This window comes from Leptonotus elevatus, chromosome 5 (assembly GCF_054856555.1).
Source record: "Leptonotus elevatus isolate MCC_2025b chromosome 5, RoL_Lele_1.0, whole genome shotgun sequence".
In the NCBI taxonomy this organism is placed as follows: domain Eukaryota; kingdom Metazoa; phylum Chordata; class Actinopteri; order Syngnathiformes; family Syngnathidae; genus Leptonotus; species Leptonotus elevatus.
The window spans coordinates 1,734,463-1,753,002 of NC_141243.1; the positions used below are offsets into that span (position 1 = coordinate 1,734,463).

Consider the following 18,540-nt stretch of genomic DNA (forward strand, 5'->3'; position numbering starts at 1 on the left):
TCAAATTAAATATTCACAATGATAAATAAAAAAAACACCATCGCGAAATGTTCCAGTTGTTTTTCTAAAATGATTCTGTCAACAACCCCAAAAATCAAATCAAAATGTAGACAGAATAATTCAAAGGCAATTTGCATACTCAACAATGTCAGCCCAATTACAATTGATTTGTAATGTGTGATTCTGTCAAGAGGACAATCACAATGCACATTTTGGGTCAACCACCCACCCACCATTTTTTCCCCCCTTTTTGCCCACTTTGGATTCTAAGATTCTCAATAGAAGGGCTTCCGAAACATTTTTCAAAAAAATGCATGGAGCCGATTGTCAATTTCAAGTTCATGTGCGAGTTGTGACAATAAAACAAGATTAACTCGATGCCTATTGGCTGACTGCCTGCATCACAGTGCCACAGTAGATTGTACGTTATAAAGCATACAGAATGTCAATTAAGTACAATGTGGAGATTGTTTTTTTTGCACATTGTACTACTGCTTCTGGTATGCGTGCCTTGTCCACCAGAGGGCAGACTAACACAGATCTACGGATGCACAGAGATGGCGGAGGAGACGGTCACAACCCCTTAGTAAGATGCAGTAACTTTAGTCGGGGACAAAAATATATAAATATACATGAGTATTTTTATCGTTTTGTGTTCAAGTATTCATTGCTTTCAAGGGTTAAAAACCACTGCAACGCAGATGTGATTTGTTAGCCCGTCTATGGCAGTTTTGTTGAAAACAAACCGCGCAGAGCAAGATAAGCAGAGGTGGCAAATCCAGGTCCACAAATTAAAAACCCTGCCACAGTTTGGCTTTAGCTTCGACTCAACTGAAAGGTCAGAGGTCGTTGACCGTCACTGGTGCTTCTGCTTAACTTGCAGGCAAACAAGCTATAAGCTGTCGGTGGCTAAAGCCAAACTGTGGCAGGGTTTTTTTACTTTCTGGATCTGGATTTGCCACCTCTGAACATAATTGGGGTTGATGTATCAGCCAATTGGCTTGAAGTCATGATTCTTGTTTCTTTATTGTCACATCTTGTAATGTTTTAGGCTTTGCATTTCAAATACTAATTGCTTGACATGAATTCACATATTCAAAATCAACTCAATAGGCAACTGACAGGAAGTAGCGTTCTTTCACAATAAAAGCCCCTCAATCTGGTCCCAGTAGCACTTTTCAGAATAAAAGGTCCTGGAGAGAAAACAAAACAAAAAACAAAGTCCATCCGGAAGAAAGGAGCAGGAGGTTTAAAAAAATAAAAAAAAAGAGAGAAAAATGCTTTGGTAAACCTTTTCACCGTCCAAGAAACACCCGGAGAAAATTTTCATAAAATATTTGCATAACTTTCTGCGTTAAATATCGTCTACATTCAAAAACATCCTTCAAATATCTAATTTCACGCAATAAAAGCCTCTAAAAAAAGTGGTGCTCAGTGCGGCTAGCCTCGTTAGCAGGTAGAGACATTTTAGTGCTTCTTCAGTAGTACAATGCTAACGGGTTAGCAGTATAGCGGTTAGCAACCAGACTGGGCTTATGCCACACACACATGCTCAAATGTCGTTAACGGAACGAATTAGCGCTTTGTGGTTGTACGTGACAAAGTAGTGGCCAAGAAAATGCTACCTTGCTTAACATCGCAAACAGAAAAAAAAAGCGCCTTTTAGCCGAGCACGTCTGTGACTTGCTATCAACTCCTGTGGAGCAAAGCGGTACTACAAGTCACAGCGCTGCCTCGTTCAGTGGCTAACAAATGAGCAGTTAACAAAGCTAATTTGAGTTGATATAGATTCTTTTCGCATCTCTACTAGGAATTACCCTTTTTTTTGGCGCTCAGTGCAGCTAGCGTGGTTAGCAGTAGGAACATTTTATTGCTTCATCAACTTCAGTAGTAGAATGCTAACGGCGGAGTTTAGTGGTTAGCAGCTAGACTAGCCTTACACCACACACACACATGCTCAAATATCGTTAGCGGAACCCGCTAGCACTACATAATCAAACTAGTATTGGCCAATAAAATGCTAACTTCCTTAGCATGAGAAACTCGAGATGATTGTGTAAGTTGACTGATTGGTCTATTGTATGCCCCCAGCCAACTACTCATATCTACAGTAAATAAAACGAAACATTTTGCTATGAAGCTATATTTATCCTCTTAGCATCTCCGCTAGTTACTAGCGTTTTCCCACCGTGTGCACAACATGCTGGTTATTACTGCATCTAACGTTACAAGTTAACGACATTAACTTATGTAAATATGATGCCCTCGTCTAACTACTCGGATAATATAAAAATGTTCTCCCCTTTTAAACGTTCAAATCTAATAAATGTGTCCATGCTAGCTAGCTACATAGATACATTTTATTCGTGTGTGTTTTGTTTTTTTGGAAAATATCATCGGTCACTATATATTCGGCTCAGCATTTCTTTATGTACATTAGCATGTAGCATGTAGCATGTGCGTGTTCTACTTTGGTGACTTCACGGACGCGCGGGCTAAAGCGGGCGGTCGCCGGCTAGCGCGTGTGCTAGGCTGCTAACCGTGCTAGGCCGCAAACCGACATCTCGATTCATCGGCGAGTCAGTGCAACGTGGGCTTTGACCACTTCTGGTCAAAGATGGCGGTCGGATGCGATGCTCCAAAACCGGCGGAAGACTTCCTTTTTTTGTGCATTTTTTGATGTTGTTTTTTTTTTAAGTCCATGTTTCAAGTCAGGATGAAGAGTTGTCCGGATGAACAAACTTGATGTGTAGTTGCGTGTATGTCGTGTACATAGTTGTACCATCACACACACTTGCCCGTCGACCCCCCCTTTCCCCCCTCTTCATGCCGTGGGGGGCAGCAACCCTCGGTCCTTGAGGTGCGAGGTGAGCGTGTTGAAGATGCTAAGTTGCTGCTCCGGCTGCAGCAACAGCAGCTGCTGCAGGACTTTGCTGGGATTGGGACCCCTGCAACAAAAAACAACGGCAAATAAAATAGGGTTCCAGCCAAAATGGCAGACTTCCTGATTCTTTTCCAGTATGGCAAATTGAGACTTTTTTTTTTAAGGGTCTACCAAATGTCATCAAACTGGCTTTGGTGGCTGCATTTTCAAAACATTTGCTGGAGCGCTGGGAATGACCAAAATCAACGTAAAATGGAATTTGAAACCAAATTGTCAAGACTTCCTGTCTCTTTTAGGCCATGGCTTTGTGAGTTCACTAATAATAGCCACGCCATCCAAATGAAGTTAGCTTTTGGGGCTAAATAAAATAAAATAAAATAAATAAAGTCTCTAGGAGCAGCACGGTGGCTGACTGGTTAGCACGACCGCCTCCCAGTGCAAAGGTTGTGGGATCAAGTCCGGGCTTCGGCCTTCCTGGGTGGAGTTTGCATGTTCTCCCCGTGCTTGCGTGGGTTTTCTCCGGGTACTCCGGTTTCCTCCCACATTCCAAAAACATGCATGGCAGGTGAATTGGACACTCCAAATTGTCCATAGGTGCGATTGTGAGTATGGTTGTTCGTCTCTGTGTGCCCTGCGATTGGCTGGCAACCAGTTCAGGGTGTACCCCCGCCTACTGCCCGAAGCCAGCTGGGATAGGCTCCAGCAACCCCCGCGACCCTTGTGAGGACAAGCGGTACAGAAAATGGATGGATGGATGGATGGAAGTCTCTAGGAGGGAAAAATGAGCCTAAAATGGCCACTTTATAACAAAATGGCAGATTTTCTGTGAGTCTATTTAAGACGTGACTTCTTGAGAATCTTCTCATGATAGACCTGCACAAGAGTTCATTCAGTTCGATTCGATTAAATACGTCTTTGGGACAACACGTAAAAAAAAACATTTAAAACAGAACGTATTGATATACGTTTTTTGGGAGCAATAATTGATTTGATATTGATTATTCGCTTTTTATTATTATTATTATTTTTTAAGCCAGCCCCATTGCTAAACGAAGACGGCTTTCGAGAGCATCGTTTTCTCTTCCCACCTGATGAAGCTGGCGATGTAGACGTGGGTGAAGGTCGCCATCAGGTACTGACAGTCGAAACGGTCCATGATGCCTCCGTGTCCCGGGATGGTGCTGGCAAAGTCCTAGGAGAGACAATTGCGAGCGTTAACGTGAAGCGCCGCAACACTCGACAGCGGACAACATGACAGGATGGCGAGTCGAGCGAGCGAGCGGGTGATTGACTTTGATCTTGAAGGCTCGCTTGAAGCCGCTGGCGAAGAAGCCGCCGAAAGGGCCGATGAGTGACGCGAACGAGGACAGGAAAATGCTGTGGATCTGGAACGGGTACAATGTCACCGTTTCCTGAGAGGCAAAAAGCAGGAAAAGAAAAAGTTCTTCAGAATTGTCATTCATAGCATCTCGTAACTCTGCTGGATCGGAACAAATGTCATTTGCAATATTTTGGTTACCTGATTAATTTAAAACAAATTCATTCAAATTTTTATTTTATTTTATTTATTATTTACGTAAATATACACTGCTGTATTATACTTAATTTAATTCTAATTAAAACTACCTCATATTTTTCATAAAAAAAAAATTAAAAAAAAATCAGTTTCCAATATTTTGCTAAACTTTTTTTAAATTAAATAATCTTTTGCGTCTACTTTGGTTAAGTTTAAGTTAATGAATTTAATTGTTTGGTTAAGTTTAGTTAAAAATTATACTTGTTACCTTCTTAATACATTTTGTCTGATCACTATTTAGTTAACTTATTTTCAATACTTTTTATTAGGTAAAAAAAAAAAAAAACTAGAGGTCTATGCAACATATTGCTTACCTTTATTGTTAAATTATTATTTTTTTAAACAGTTTGCATTACATTTGTATTTTTAACCAAAAGTTTTTAATCAATTGAAAAAAAGCGGCTTCCAATATTTTCATTACTTTATTTATTTTTAATAATAAAAAAAAAATTTAATTGAGTTTTTTGAAAATTTGATATATTTTTTTAATTAACATATTCAGTTCATTTCTACACAAATTTTGACCCCCCCAAAAAACAACGTTAAAAATGACCAAAATGATGACCGCTTTCCAGGTTACTTACTTCAAAGAATCGTAATACACGAGCAATTCATCATCCAATTCCAAAGACACCAAGAGTACCTCCCACTATTTAAGTCCGGCCCAGCAAAAGATGTTCTGCTGCTGCAATATTTTGCAAACGTGGTGCGACGTGTCGTGCGACGTGTCGCGCGAGGATCTCACCCACGGCAGCGCGTTGCGTACGAGCGCGGGCAGCTTGTACTGCTGCAGCACAAACAAGTCGGACGGCTCGCATTCTTCCGTGAACAGGCTGCCGCTCTCGCTGCTCAGGCCCACCGGACACACAAAGTACTGGAACTGGGACAGCAGCGACGACAACTGCGCAACACAAACACAACACAAAGAGTGTGTACATTAACGTGTGTATTGATGGCGTATGTTGCACGTGTACATTTGGTGGTGACGTGTAGATGCTGCGCGCACGTTGCTTGTGTGTGTGTGTGTGTGTGTGTGTGTGTGTGTGTGTGTGTGTGTGTGTGTGTGTGTGTACACATTATGTTGTGATGTAGCGATTGTGTTGTTTAAATGATGTGGACGTTTGGTTTGTATCCGCCCTCACAATGAATCCAAAAACAACAGTGGAGAAGTAACCGCCGATGAATCCCTCCCACGTCTTCTTGGGGGAGAGCTGCGAACACACACGCACACACACACACATTTATTGACAGTACTTTTCATTTCCTGCTGAAACTTCCTTCTTTTTTTTTTCTTCCTTCTTGCAGACAAATCGTTATCTTCTTCTTGCCCTCAAGCTTCTTTGACACAAACGCGTCCCTTTGATTGATTGATTTCATCATCGGGATTCGGGAGTACACAAAGTTCTTTTTTTTCATTCCTGTATTTTAATCTGCGTCTTCCCAAGGAAAGAAGAAGTAGATATTGAAGAGGAGTTTCTCCTTCCGAACATTTTTTCCCCCCCTCAAAGCGACCCTGTAGAATTTTTTTCACGTCTAATAAGGCTGCACAATATCTCGTCATGGCGAAAACGAAACATAAGAATGGCATAGAATTGTCCACTTTCATCTGACCAATCAGCATCCACTAGGAAAACAGCATCTCACGCTAATTAAATGGAAAAAAAAACAACCATCCATCCATGATCTGAACCGCGTATCCTCACCAGGGTTGCAAGTATGTCAAGAAAATTGGATGTTATTACAATTAATTAGCTAACAGCGCATTCGTTGGTTGCTTCTTCTGCTGCATGAAAGAAGGTATTTCATTTTATCAGATCACAAAAGACGTCATTTCTTCCGCTACATGTTAAATATGGCAATCACATATCAATGTTGTCATATTCAACACGAGCATTTACTTACAAAAAACCAGTTGGATTGCATTTTTTGAGCTCACCTTGATGAGTGGCGTGCGTCCAAAGAAGAAGCCGAACAGGTATGCGCCGATGTCGTTGCAGATCACGATGGAGATGGGCACGATGAACCTAAAAACAATTTCGTAAAAGTCATTTAGGCCATTATGATCATTACTATTGATGAGCCTCACGTCAAGGTCGCTTAATTGTTAAGTGTTGAATAATGGAAATACTTTTTTTTTTTTCAATTATTTTTTTTAAAGAAAAAAAAAAATGAATAACGGAAATACTGAATAAAGTAGTTCATGAAACAATGACTTCACGGTGGCGTCCTCTCCATTTTAAGTGCTTTACAAATTATTCATGAATTTCTGCTGCTTGGCCAAACGTTTTATGCGGCTTACCAGATCATTCCTTCAAACAGGTTCTGAATGACAAGGTGCGACTGAGTCACCACAATCAACAGCGTCACATGGGTCCACGCAAACTGGAATGGCAAACACACACACACACACCCAAATAACGACACACAGGTAAAGTGTCACAGCGCTGGAATGTGGCAACACGCGTTTCAGCTCAATATTTGATTGACAGATGAGTGAAAGCGCATCACAAGCACAACGATATGCAGGGCTAATCATTAATTACATCCTGGAGCGTGTTCTTCGTCAATTAGCTCGCTTAATCAAGAACAAGTATGACACAGCAGTGTTAGCGGTTAGCATCGCTGTTTGTATACACACCATGTAAAACTGCAGGCGGTAATGTTTCTTCACTAAACTCAGCACAAACATGCAGAAACCTAAAAAGAAAAAAAAAAAACGTGCCATCAGCGTCAGACATCAAAGAGAACATCAAACACGTCCAAACGACATACTTGAAATTATTAATATGACATAATACACATGATATATGTTTCTTTCTCGTGGAGCCTGTTCTCCATGCGGCCATGTTTGTAATCGGAGAAGATGAAACATACTTTTTACCCCCCCCCCCCCACACACACACACAGGCCATTAGCATTAGCCTTAGCCAGTTAGCTAAATTGCATCTTTATTTTACATACAGTTAGCGTCAGTCAGCTCAAATAACCACATCACACCTCTACTTTACATGACACCACCAGCGCTAGCTTTAGCCAGCTAGCAAGAGCACAGAACACAAGACTATTAGCATTAGCATTTGTCAGTTAACTACTGTAAACTCCCCCCTACTTTCACATAACATAACATTCTGCCAGCTAGCATGACCACAGAGCAGCACACCATTTACATTAGCATTAGCATTAGCCAGATGCCACAGCGCGTATTTAATTGACATACACCGTTAGTTTGAGACGGCTACAATCATTTATGTTAACAGCTAGCTATTTTACATTCGGTTAGCTTTAGCCAACTAATGCAACCCCAGCATACCGTAATAGAAAAACACTATTTGCGTTAGCTTCAGCTAGCTACAATAATCCCATTTGCAGAGCGTACATGAGGTTTTGAAGTACGAAGAGTGAACACTGTGAATTAAAATTAAGAGTCCAAAGTGTTGACCGCTTCAGTTTGTAAACAAACAATTCAAAACAGACTCCTCCCATACGAGCTCGACGTTCACGCCCCGCCAGTGATCGCACTCAGCCCTGAAGTCACTCTGCACGTCAACATCGCGTCTGCCTACAGTGACACCAACCCCCCCCCCCCCCGCTCTGTGATTGGCTGGAGGGGTACACGTTGCCTTTCCGCTCCGTGAAAAGTCCCTCTTACGGCAAAACACAACAAAATGGCAAAATTCAGGCTGGGGTGGTGGTGGTGGTGGTGGTTGAGGACAAAATCCCCATCATCACAATTAACAGAAGCCCAGAGGTGCGAATTGAGAACGATTTCATGTGTATGCATCCAGTGTTTATTTTGTGCTTATTTCTGAATGAAAACTTTGGACTCTACCTTTAAATTGATCAGGTTAGAACAAAAAGAAGTTACGCCGAAATCTTTAAGAGGAACTCAGGAAATGGGTGTGAGGGTTCAACGGGCGTGCGCAGTCGTCTTACCTGCCAGGTACAAGGTGAAGGAGATAAACCTGTGGTAGCGAGACAGGAACTGCAGCGGCTCCTCTCTCTGCACCAGCGCGCCAAAGTAATCAGCCAGCGTTTCGCCGTAGAAGAAATAGTTGACGCACACCAGGAAGTACCTCAACACAACGCGTAACAACTTTACAATCATATACAGAAACACTCATCATCCTCCCACAACACACATGTACAATCGTTGGTCAACAAACACATACTGTAAACTTTTATACTTAAGTTATTTAATCAGCTCACAAAACAGAAAAACACAACACGTGCGCGCATGCACATTATACGGCTGTCCAACGTGGACATGCATCTTCCAACACAGCAGTGAACTTTGAACCCAGTACTACACACTCAGTATGCGTGTGTGTGTGTGTGTGTGTGTGTGTGTCTTCCTCTCCTCACCAGCTGAGCGTCCTGAACCAGGGCAAGTCGTACGAGCGATAGACCTTGTAGCCGATTGTAATGATTTCCTGGAAACACTCGATTTGCACCGTCATCACCTACGACCAACGCACAAACACGGAGTTAAAGACCACTCAAAGTCATTTAGTTGTGACAGTAATAAGAATGAAAGGGGGAAAAAAAAGACTCCTCAAAATGTAATTAAATAGTCGGATTAATAAAAAATAAATAAATAAATAAATAAAAACACTTGAAGCCAATTTACTTAAAGGTACAAGAATTAAAGCACACCCAGTCCCCCCAAAAAGTAATTAGCCCTAAATAATAATAATTAAATAAAGAGATTATTAAATAATAATAGTTAAAGAAGAGATTATTTAGGTGTGTCAGAATAACAAGAGTTTTCAAGCATTTTTCGCCCCCCATCCCAAAAAAAAAAAAAAATCTGATTCACTAGTAGACGCTTGCAGCCCATATTAAAAAATTAAAATAAAGCAACTCCAGTATGTATAACAAGAGTAAATGGTGCGTACAATCAAAATGAGAGCGATTGGTCCCAAGTAGATGATGAGGGACCAGCCAGAAATCATGGCAAGAGACAAAACTCCTCGGATCCAGTAGTTCTTCCATCTGTGGACACCACAAAAACAACAACAACAACATTCATATTCATTCATTTACTGACCTACATGACATTTAAAATATTTAAGAACAAGTTAACACCAGCTGATAGTTCCATGCTGTAAAAATAACTCCTGGAATGTTTTTGGATTTGTTAGCGTGTAAAACAAAACCAACAGCAAAAAAATGTGAGTCTAGTACCTTAGTATGGACTAATTACTATAACACTAAAAGCTAATAACCACCTAGCAAAGAAAACAAAAACAACCTAAAAGCTTGTCGTGAAAGCGACACAAAAAGATGTTAAACGTGTGTAATGTGCATGCCAGGCCACTAGTTGGCGATGTAAATAAACTTCCAATTTTGTTTTCATGCGTTTGCATTTTCAGGTAAAGCAAACATCCAACACGACACATTTTCGATTGAAAAGGCTCTGGTGTTAGCAGCATCTCCAGAGATGCCAAGGCTAGGCCTGCTCGATTATGGGGGGGAAATAATAATCACGATTATTTTGGCAATAATTGAAATCACGATTATTCAAACGAGTATGTACAAGGCAACAAAATGTTTAAATGTAAAAAACTAATAAAAATTATTAAGAAAAAAATAAATCAATGAAACACTAATTATGCAACTTCCTTTTGGATGAAACAAACTTAATTATTTATTTTAAAATTAAAAAATGTGCAAATGTATGAATTTAAACAACTCAAAAATTAGTATGAATAATCTTCCCCCCCCGATTATGCTGATTTTGTAATTGTGGAATGTAATAATTGAAATTGTAATTGAAATCCGATGAATTGCACAGCCCTCGCTCGCCGCGGCCTACCTGGGCGGCAGGCCCTTCAGAGCGTTGTTGAGACACTGCGGCGTGTTGTCGGTGTCTGCCGTGGACGGCGGCACGTCGGCGGCGTCCGCCTTGGTGTCCACGTCGCACTCGCCCTCCATGTCGCCGTGCAGGCCCACCACCCTGTCGTCCTCGCCTTCGCCCTCCTTCGGACGCAGACCAAACAATAAGTTGAGTGATTGACATTCATGCGAACCAACGTGATGGAGAGGAACATAAACAAGCCAGTGATGGGATTGCCGTGTTGATTCGAGATCCGGTTTGAGGCGGTTCTGCTTCATGTAATAGAATGCTTGATGATAAACATGTCAAAACTTCCATGAAGCCATAGTCTAGTCGTCTATTTTAAAGCCATATCGATGCTAATCTATGCTAAAGCATAAAAAAACAAGTAAAATCAGAGTGTTGCACCTAGACAAAAGCAATAATGATATTTTAGAAACTGGTTTAAAGCATTTGGCTTTCGTTGATTATGGCGGCACCTTTGGACAAAAGCGGTATTGTTTTCCCTTGAATTTCCTTAAAAGAACCACATTTCCCATGAGGCCAAGCCAGTTGGACTGAATGACATTTTCTATTTTTCTCTTTATACAGCACTGATGGTCGTGATCTTACCTTCTTTTTTCTTCTTTCTAACGGCTACACCCCCCCCCCCCCCCCTTCCTTCCTTCCTTCCCGCGATGCATTCACAAGCGTTCGAAAACCAGTAAGAACCCAACTTTTGAGTGTTGCGTGGCTGGTCAGGTCAGTGTGGAAAGGCGAACTATCAAGCTGATGGCTATTTATTGCTACCACGCAATTTTCCAATAACTTAATATTAGCATAATCATTTTGGATTTGAGCATGGAAAGCTACTACCAAAAAGAGCCAAGTCCCCGCAAAGGCAGCGTCGTTTGGAAATCGGTGCTGTGCTTTTTAACCACATCCAGGTAGGCTTTTTATCATCATTATTATTATTGTCGCCTCAGACAAAAATCTCAGTTTCTTGGGGTGTTTTGTAGCTTCCGCATGATAAGAGTAATCGAGCGTAGACGTTGGACTCGACTGCCGTCTGGAACGATTGGGAAAAGGACGTATGCCGTAAAGCAGTCTGCACGTTTGTAGTTTTTTTTTGTGCGGGTCAGAGTTCACACCATCCACCTCAAAGTCGTTTGGTGCCAGTAAAAATGATACAGACCACCTCAGGCCATGACAAAGGTTTCATTCATCGAGCTGTCAGTCAATGTTTCATCAGCAGAATTATGAAAATATGAATTGAAGGTTCAAATCGTATTAAGTGTTGCTTTAACATAAAAACCGGTTTGAACAGTGGAATGTTGCACCCCATGCCACGCCACTCCACTCCCCAGGTGGCGGTAGTGTGCATTACAAAGCAAAAACAAGCCTTTGCTTTTCACCCCCCTTCAGCCCTTTTTTTTTTTTCTTGGGGTAAGCACGTCCAAAAAAGGCCAACTGGAGGAACGGGTCCAGTTGCTTGTCACATTTGACAAGTTAGCCTGCTCACTGGAGCTAACGCTAACGCTTGAACGCCGCCTGAATCACGTCAGGCAGCAAGAGCCAACCAAAAAAGGCAAGCGAAGCAAAAGACAGAGAGAACGACATCATCCTTAACTAAATATACAAATACAGATTTAAAACGCTATGGGTTTTATTTTGATTAAATCAAGGTTTTGATTGATGGAGTGAGTGACTCTGGCTTATGTTTACTTTCATTTATATGCGCACGTGTGTGTGCGTGCATATGTATGTATATAAATGGTCACTTATTGAAGAAAAATATGTCTTTTTTTTAAAATTGTAATTTTAAGTTATTCTCATAAAATGATGACTGTTTAAAAAAAATTGCATATCTTAAAAAAACTTTCTATGGATTTTTTCCAACTTTTTCTTGAAAAATATGGACTTAAAACATAAATATTCTATTATTTTAAAATTGCACTGTATTTGCAAAACAAAATCTTTAAACATGTGGCTTTATTATTCTCACAATTCTTGAAAAAGTATGATTTTTTTTCCTTCTAAAAATTGTACTCCCTTTTTTTTTTACTTTATTATCTCAAATTACAACTCCTGAAAAAAAGATTTTTTTTCACCCTCAGAAAAAAAAAAAATCAATCACACAATGACCTGCTTACATGATGTCAATCAGAATTTCAGTAGAAAAGAAATATGTTTTTTCTTGCCACTATGTTCCCCCTTCCTGGATCTCTCCACCGCTCTTGTTTATTCATTCCTTCATTCATACATTGGTGTCTTTTCATCCCAAAATCAAGAGTGCAAATAATCGATGTCGTTGCCGTCATCACATGGCACGTCTCCATGCTTCATCAGACGACACGAGGCACCACAGAACTTGCAATCGGATCAGGGCCAGACTTTCATCAACCCTCCATTTTGTATTCATGCAGAAATTTGAAAATAATCGCATCCGGCACCAGAGGGTCCCATTGCCACGGAATCTGGCACGCGTGCTTCCTCATGACAACCCACGCTGTGAAATGCACCGGTAGTCGGCCATTTTGCTTTGAACGTGAAGGCCTCCCCTTTTCAGGGATTTTGGCCACTTCCAAAGAAGAGAATCTTCCTCAAGAGTCTTCCTCACTCATCCAACTGGTTCAAAGGTCACTGAGCCTACCCGGCACCACCACACCCTCTCGAGCGGGGCAAAAGGTCAACCTTCAGCATTCTGTCAACTCTTGAACTCGTTTCACCTGATATTTATGATTGCTGGTCTTATTTATCATGACAAAGGCGGTTAGGTTAACAACGGAAAGGAATGCGACAGAACAGAACAGAATTGAATACAATTGAATAGAATGGAACAGGATACAGTCAAATAGAATAGAATAAGGTTTTATTAGCCGCTCCATTCGGTAAAAGATTAAACTCGTTTTTTTGGAAGAACTGTCATATGAAATTCACTTTAAAAGAAAAAAAAATTCTTCTCGGAAGTATATGACTTATTTTCTATTAAACATCTAATTTAATTATTGTAAGTTTATTAATTTATTTCACAAAATCTGACGTTTCTGTCAAAAACTGGACTATGCTAACATTGCACCTTTTTTCTCAACATGTGACTATTTTCTTAAGATCACACCGTTGTCTCAAAATAAATATAACTATTCTCTTGTTTAAGATTAAGACACGCTCACAAAAAAAACAACTTTATTTCTACATACAATTACTTCCTTTTTTTTAAAAATGTTGTCTAAAAAAATATTTAATTTTATTCTCGTAATAATTCAAACTTTTTTAGACAAAGGAAAAATTACTATTCTTAATGTTATAATTTAAGTTGAATTAAAATGTATTTGTTATGAAATAAAGCTTGACTTTATTCTTCTAACATATTATAAAAAAAAATTGATTTTATTCTCTTAAAATTGTAAAACAAAAAATATCTTACTTTTTCTGGCAAAGAAAATTTTAGGCTACAATTTCTTTCAACATATAGTTTGACTTACATCAGAAAAAAAAGTTTAATTAATTCTTGTAATAGTGACATTGTTTCAAGAAAAGCAATTGTAAAGGAAAAAATATTTTACTCTTATGAAGTTGTGGCTTTTCTCTTCAAACAACAACATCAAGGGGCAGCCGACATAAGCATTCTTACAGTTTGGGCTAAGAAAATAAGTAGAGTCCTTGTTAACATATATATTTTAAGTTTTTTTTAAGGTTTTCTTTTTTCTTCTGGGAGCCAATCCCCATTTTTCATAGAATGTGTTTATTGGTGGTTTATCAAAGCTTTTTCAATATTTTTGGGGGGCTAAAAAAAAAACAATAATAAATTCAATGTATAATTATGTCAATTACACGCGAATTTTCTCTATTCGCGGCCGGCTGGTCCCTTTTCTCCCGCGAAAACCAGGGGTCCACGGTACAACTGCTGTGATTTTGTTGCTTTGTTTGTTTTTAAATAAAGTTGAGCTTTTGAGTTTTTCTTGTTGCTAGCTGCACTGAGACAACAACTGAAAATAATTCTTATATGTTCTTATTTAAAACAACAACAACAACCTAGCAGCAGGCAATGTAAAGTTTGGTGACTGTTTAAGGAAGCTTTTCCCTTCCTAGCGAGCAGGATGTGTTGTCAACATTAAATCAAAGCAAGGAAAGCTATTTTTAGACCAGCAGAGGGATTAGCCACTTAGCTCGCTAACAAGCTAACAGGCTAATAATTAGCCTCCGTCCCGCCTCGCCGCGATTTGACAACCTCGACCAACTGGTCCAGACGACGAGAAGCCAGTTCATTTTCTTGGCTTTCTTTATTTTGTACCTTATCGCTCAAGTTGTCGGCGCTGTCCACGTCCTCCCCGCCGCCCCCTCGTCGCCGGAGCTCCGTCATGTCGCCTCCGCCGCCCGTCGCCGGGACCTTCGCGTAAACCGCCCCCCGAGGATAGATGAGGGCAGCCCGGGAAAGGAGGCTCGCAAGGACGGTCGCTCACTCTCGCGTCGGTTCTTCTTGGGCGGCTGGTCAAAGAGTCCCCGGTTGTGAAGCGTCAAAGAAAGGCCGAGCGAGCGAAGCCGGGGAACGAGAAGCGAGCCACCAAAGATGTCCAAAAACCTTCGCTGACGTCCCCGCTGACTGGGCTCAGACTGCGTGTTTGTGTTTATCACCGCAGTCTGCCGTCAAGGTAGCGTCACTGCGAGGAAACCACTTCCCAAACCGGGATTTTCAAAGTAAAGAAAGAGGTCATGATAATGCCTTAAGTGTGCATTTATTTTGGTGGGCGAAACCGTTTTCGCTTCTGGTATGTCGTTTCTAGCGGTGACTTGACGCGCGTTTTGCTGCAGTTAATCCAGAGGACTCACTGCATATGATCAGTGCGCATGCGCGAGACGCTTTCTGACGTCACCTAGCAACCAACTCAAACAGCTTCTTGAATAGAAATGTTTGACATTTAATCATTTGATGAAAACTGCTTATTCATAAGGACTAATATATTTATGGACAGTTTTATTTTCAGAAAAAAACTTTTTTGACACTTTTTCTTTCATCATGTGACTCTGAGGATTTTTGTGTGTAAAAAATATTACTTATTTGGGATTTCTTTTGAAGTTTACTTTCAATAAATAATTGTCCTTGAAAAATCTGACTGTTGAAATATTTATCTTAAAAATGCGACCTTAATTATTTTTTTTTTACTTTTTCCGAAGAAATGTTTCCCTTAACCCTTTTCCATAAAAAAAATAATAAATACGATTTACCTCAAAATTGACTTTTCTCTTAAAAAAGTGACTTGAAAATACACAATTTTTTCTTTAAAAATGTACTTGCCAATGTTCTTTTGTTCTTGAAAACTGTGATTTATTAAATATTTTTTCTGTGAAATTAAGTTGCTTAAAAAAGTTATTCTTGGAAAATATGACTTTTCTGGGTGACTTTTTCTTAAAAAAAATGTACATGAATGAGACATTTGGTGGTAAACAGCAATTATTTATTGAAAGGCTAAAGAATAAGTATCAGCTCTATTGCATTATTGTAACATCTTGTTTCCATGACGATAACGAGGGTGTAAGATTTGTTTTTTTGTTTTGTTTTTACAACATGGTTTGTGGTGTGTGTGAACACAAACACACAAGAAGAAGAAACATTCATGTAACACAGATTGCACAGCAGGTACTCGCAAAAAGTCTTCAATTAGCAGAACCCAGCGCAAGCCACTGTCTTTTTTTTCTTTTTCCAGTGGGTTGGGCGTGTCGTGTCCTTGTGAGTGTCGAGTGTCGGGCCCAGCCCACAAAAAAAGTGTATTTTCCTTGCAAAACACACACGCACATAAAAGACGACAATGGCGACAAGAAGAAGAAAGTCTTGTTGTTGTTGTGGTACTGACGCTCCAAATCAGTCCGCCATGTTCATGCAACAATCTTCTTTTTTTTTTATTAAAGAAAAAAAAAATGTAAAAGCAGCCATCATTGCATAAATACTTTGTACATGTGAAATGTCATCAGGAAACATGTCATATAAAAACTAAAAAGTCAACCAAAATAAAAAATGCTCTTTTGTTCACTGCTGATTGACAAGGACACCCAGCGCTATGACATCATCAACAATGGCCGCCACCACCGTGTTGCATTTGTGAACCTGGCTGCAGCCATTTCCTTTTTTTTCATGGCGGCCAATCAAAACCAAGCGCTGACCTCCAAAACTTTAGTTTGATGAGATTCAAAAACGTAAAATTCTTCTTGCTCTGACAATGAACAAGATTTAAACAGAGGCTCAAGTAAAGCTTGAGATTTGGCGACCTCTAGTGGTCATTTTAAGAAGACAAAATGAGCCACTTTTTATAGAGGGGGTCATTTTTGTAATACTGCATTACAAGAATAAAGTCAATAAAAAAAAAAATTATATATATATATATATATATATATATATATATATATATATATATATATATATTTGGTGGGGAAACAAGTGTAAAATTACAAGAAAAAAAGTCAGATTTCATTTTCAAGAAATACATAAATACTGAGATTGTGTGTGTTTTTAGAAAACCTTATTACAAAATTAAAATACTAATTTTCAGAGAAATCATAAAATTAAAAGATGATTTTTTTCCTGATATAGACATGATATTATAGCATTACTATCAATTACATTTTCAACTAAATAAGTAGCTTGATTTGTCAGAAAAAGAAGAAAAATTAGGGAAATTGAATATTAAGACAAGATATCCCCCCCCCTTTTTTTCTCTTATTACAAGTCCCATTTTTTCCCCATGAAAAATTCTAAGATGAACAAAGATTAGGAATCATTTGAAGTCGTTCTGCTAAAACCAATACCTTTTTTTGAAAACAAAAATAAAAAATACGCCAAAATATATTTAGCTTTCGCTACTAATTTTTGACTTTATTCTTGTACATTTTTTATGTACAGCATTGTTATTACTTTAATTTTATTTCATACACTTTTGGCACTCGCAGTTGGCTGCAACCAGGTTCAAAATATGCACATTTTTTTTTTTTTGCGAAATAACCTAATTAATGATGTGTTTCAATTTGTGTACATTCCTGCTGTTTGCAACTGAAACAACATCTGGAACATGTTTGTTTTGTCCTGATCAATTATCATGACATGATGATGACGATGACGATGACGATGATGATCATGCCTTTGGGCATTGGTCAACAAATTATATATTTAAAAACAACAACAACACACACATAGAAGAAAATCCCTTTTGGTAGAAAATCCTGTACACTAACTCATGACTGACCAGACATTATTAATATTAAAGTTATTTCAAGATATAAGATATGATATTTCAACATGTCCATCCAGTCTCTTCAGGAAGCAGCAACTCAACCATTTGGCAAAAAAAAAGAAAAAGTGGACACAATTTTTGCATAACGAGTGACATTAGTATACATGAGTGACATTCATTTCTCTTTGATGTCCACCTGCTAGTCGCTATGTTACATTTGCCTTTTTATTTTTTTTGTGGGTGTTCAAAAGGCCGTGGTTACATGTATGTACACTATAAACACCTTGAGGATGAGGATGAGGATGAGGATGATGGTGGGGGTGCGCTCAGTTCTTGTGCTCGTCGTTGGCGCCCGTGCGCTCGTGCTGCAGGTTGCAGTAGCAGTTCTGGCACACGCGCACCGGCGACGAGATCTTCAGCCGCTTGATCTCCGACTGGAAGCGACTGCACCTGAAAACGGGAGGTCGGAAATAAGAAAATGTTTGCACTTTTTTTCATGAGTTGAAGTATGGTTTGATCCCACTTGACTAATTTTTAAAATCATGTTTTGAGGATGTGGAAGGGTGTGCAACATTCGGGAAAAGAATTTGCATTTAAAACAACTTGTGGGGAAAAAACTTTTTTCGTCTTTTTTTGGTTCTGTTTTGCATCTCTTTGGTTGTTTTGTCACATTTTGATATTTTCTGGAAAAATGTGACTGGAAAATTTCTTGGAAAACCCTACTTAACTTTTTCTCCCCATCCCCAAAAAAATATATATAGCATTTTACCTAGAAAAAAAAATGCAATTTAAAGTGCTTTACCAGACTTAAAATCAACCCCAACTATCACCACATACCAAAATTTGAGTATTTAGCCTGAAAAGTTTGACTTTTCCAGAAAAGCATGACTTTTCTTGTAAAGAAAAAGTGTCCTTTTCACTTCAAAATACAAGTGACAAAAAAATGTGACTTGCCTTTTTTTCTTGAAAAATGACCTTTTCCTTGAATTTTATTTTTGTATTAAAAATATATTTTTCTTGAAAAATGTAACTTTGTCTTTTT

General features: G+C 39.2%; 2 protein-coding genes across 5 annotated transcripts in view; both read right to left on the reverse strand.

Annotated features, from left to right (window-relative positions):
• Positions 1–45: 45 nt before the first annotated feature.
• Positions 46–14,937, reverse strand: cds1 (CDP-diacylglycerol synthase (phosphatidate cytidylyltransferase) 1). The gene is made up of 13 exons (XM_086075466.1): positions 14,570–14,937; positions 10,276–10,439; positions 9,356–9,452; positions 8,823–8,920; positions 8,394–8,533; positions 7,099–7,157; positions 6,760–6,842; positions 6,397–6,484; positions 5,603–5,671; positions 5,206–5,361; positions 4,177–4,296; positions 3,973–4,076; positions 46–2,948 (listed from the first exon to the last, which is right to left on the reverse strand). The coding sequence occupies exons 1-13, from the start codon at positions 14,636–14,638 to the stop codon at positions 2,825–2,827; spliced, it is 1,371 nt and encodes a 456-aa protein (XP_085931592.1). The 5' UTR covers positions 14,639–14,937; the 3' UTR covers positions 46–2,824.
• Positions 14,938–15,715: 778 nt separating this feature from the next.
• Positions 15,716–18,540, reverse strand: part of wdfy3 (WD repeat and FYVE domain containing 3) — a 62,323-nt gene continuing 59,498 nt past the window's right edge. For all 4 annotated transcript variants that reach the window (XM_086075592.1, XM_086075593.1, XM_086075591.1 and 1 more), the window contains one exon: positions 15,716–17,948. In XM_086075592.1, the coding sequence (XP_085931718.1) occupies positions 17,825–17,948 (124 nt within the window). In that variant the 3' untranslated portion in view covers positions 15,716–17,824. The remainder of the gene's footprint in view (positions 17,949–18,540) is intronic.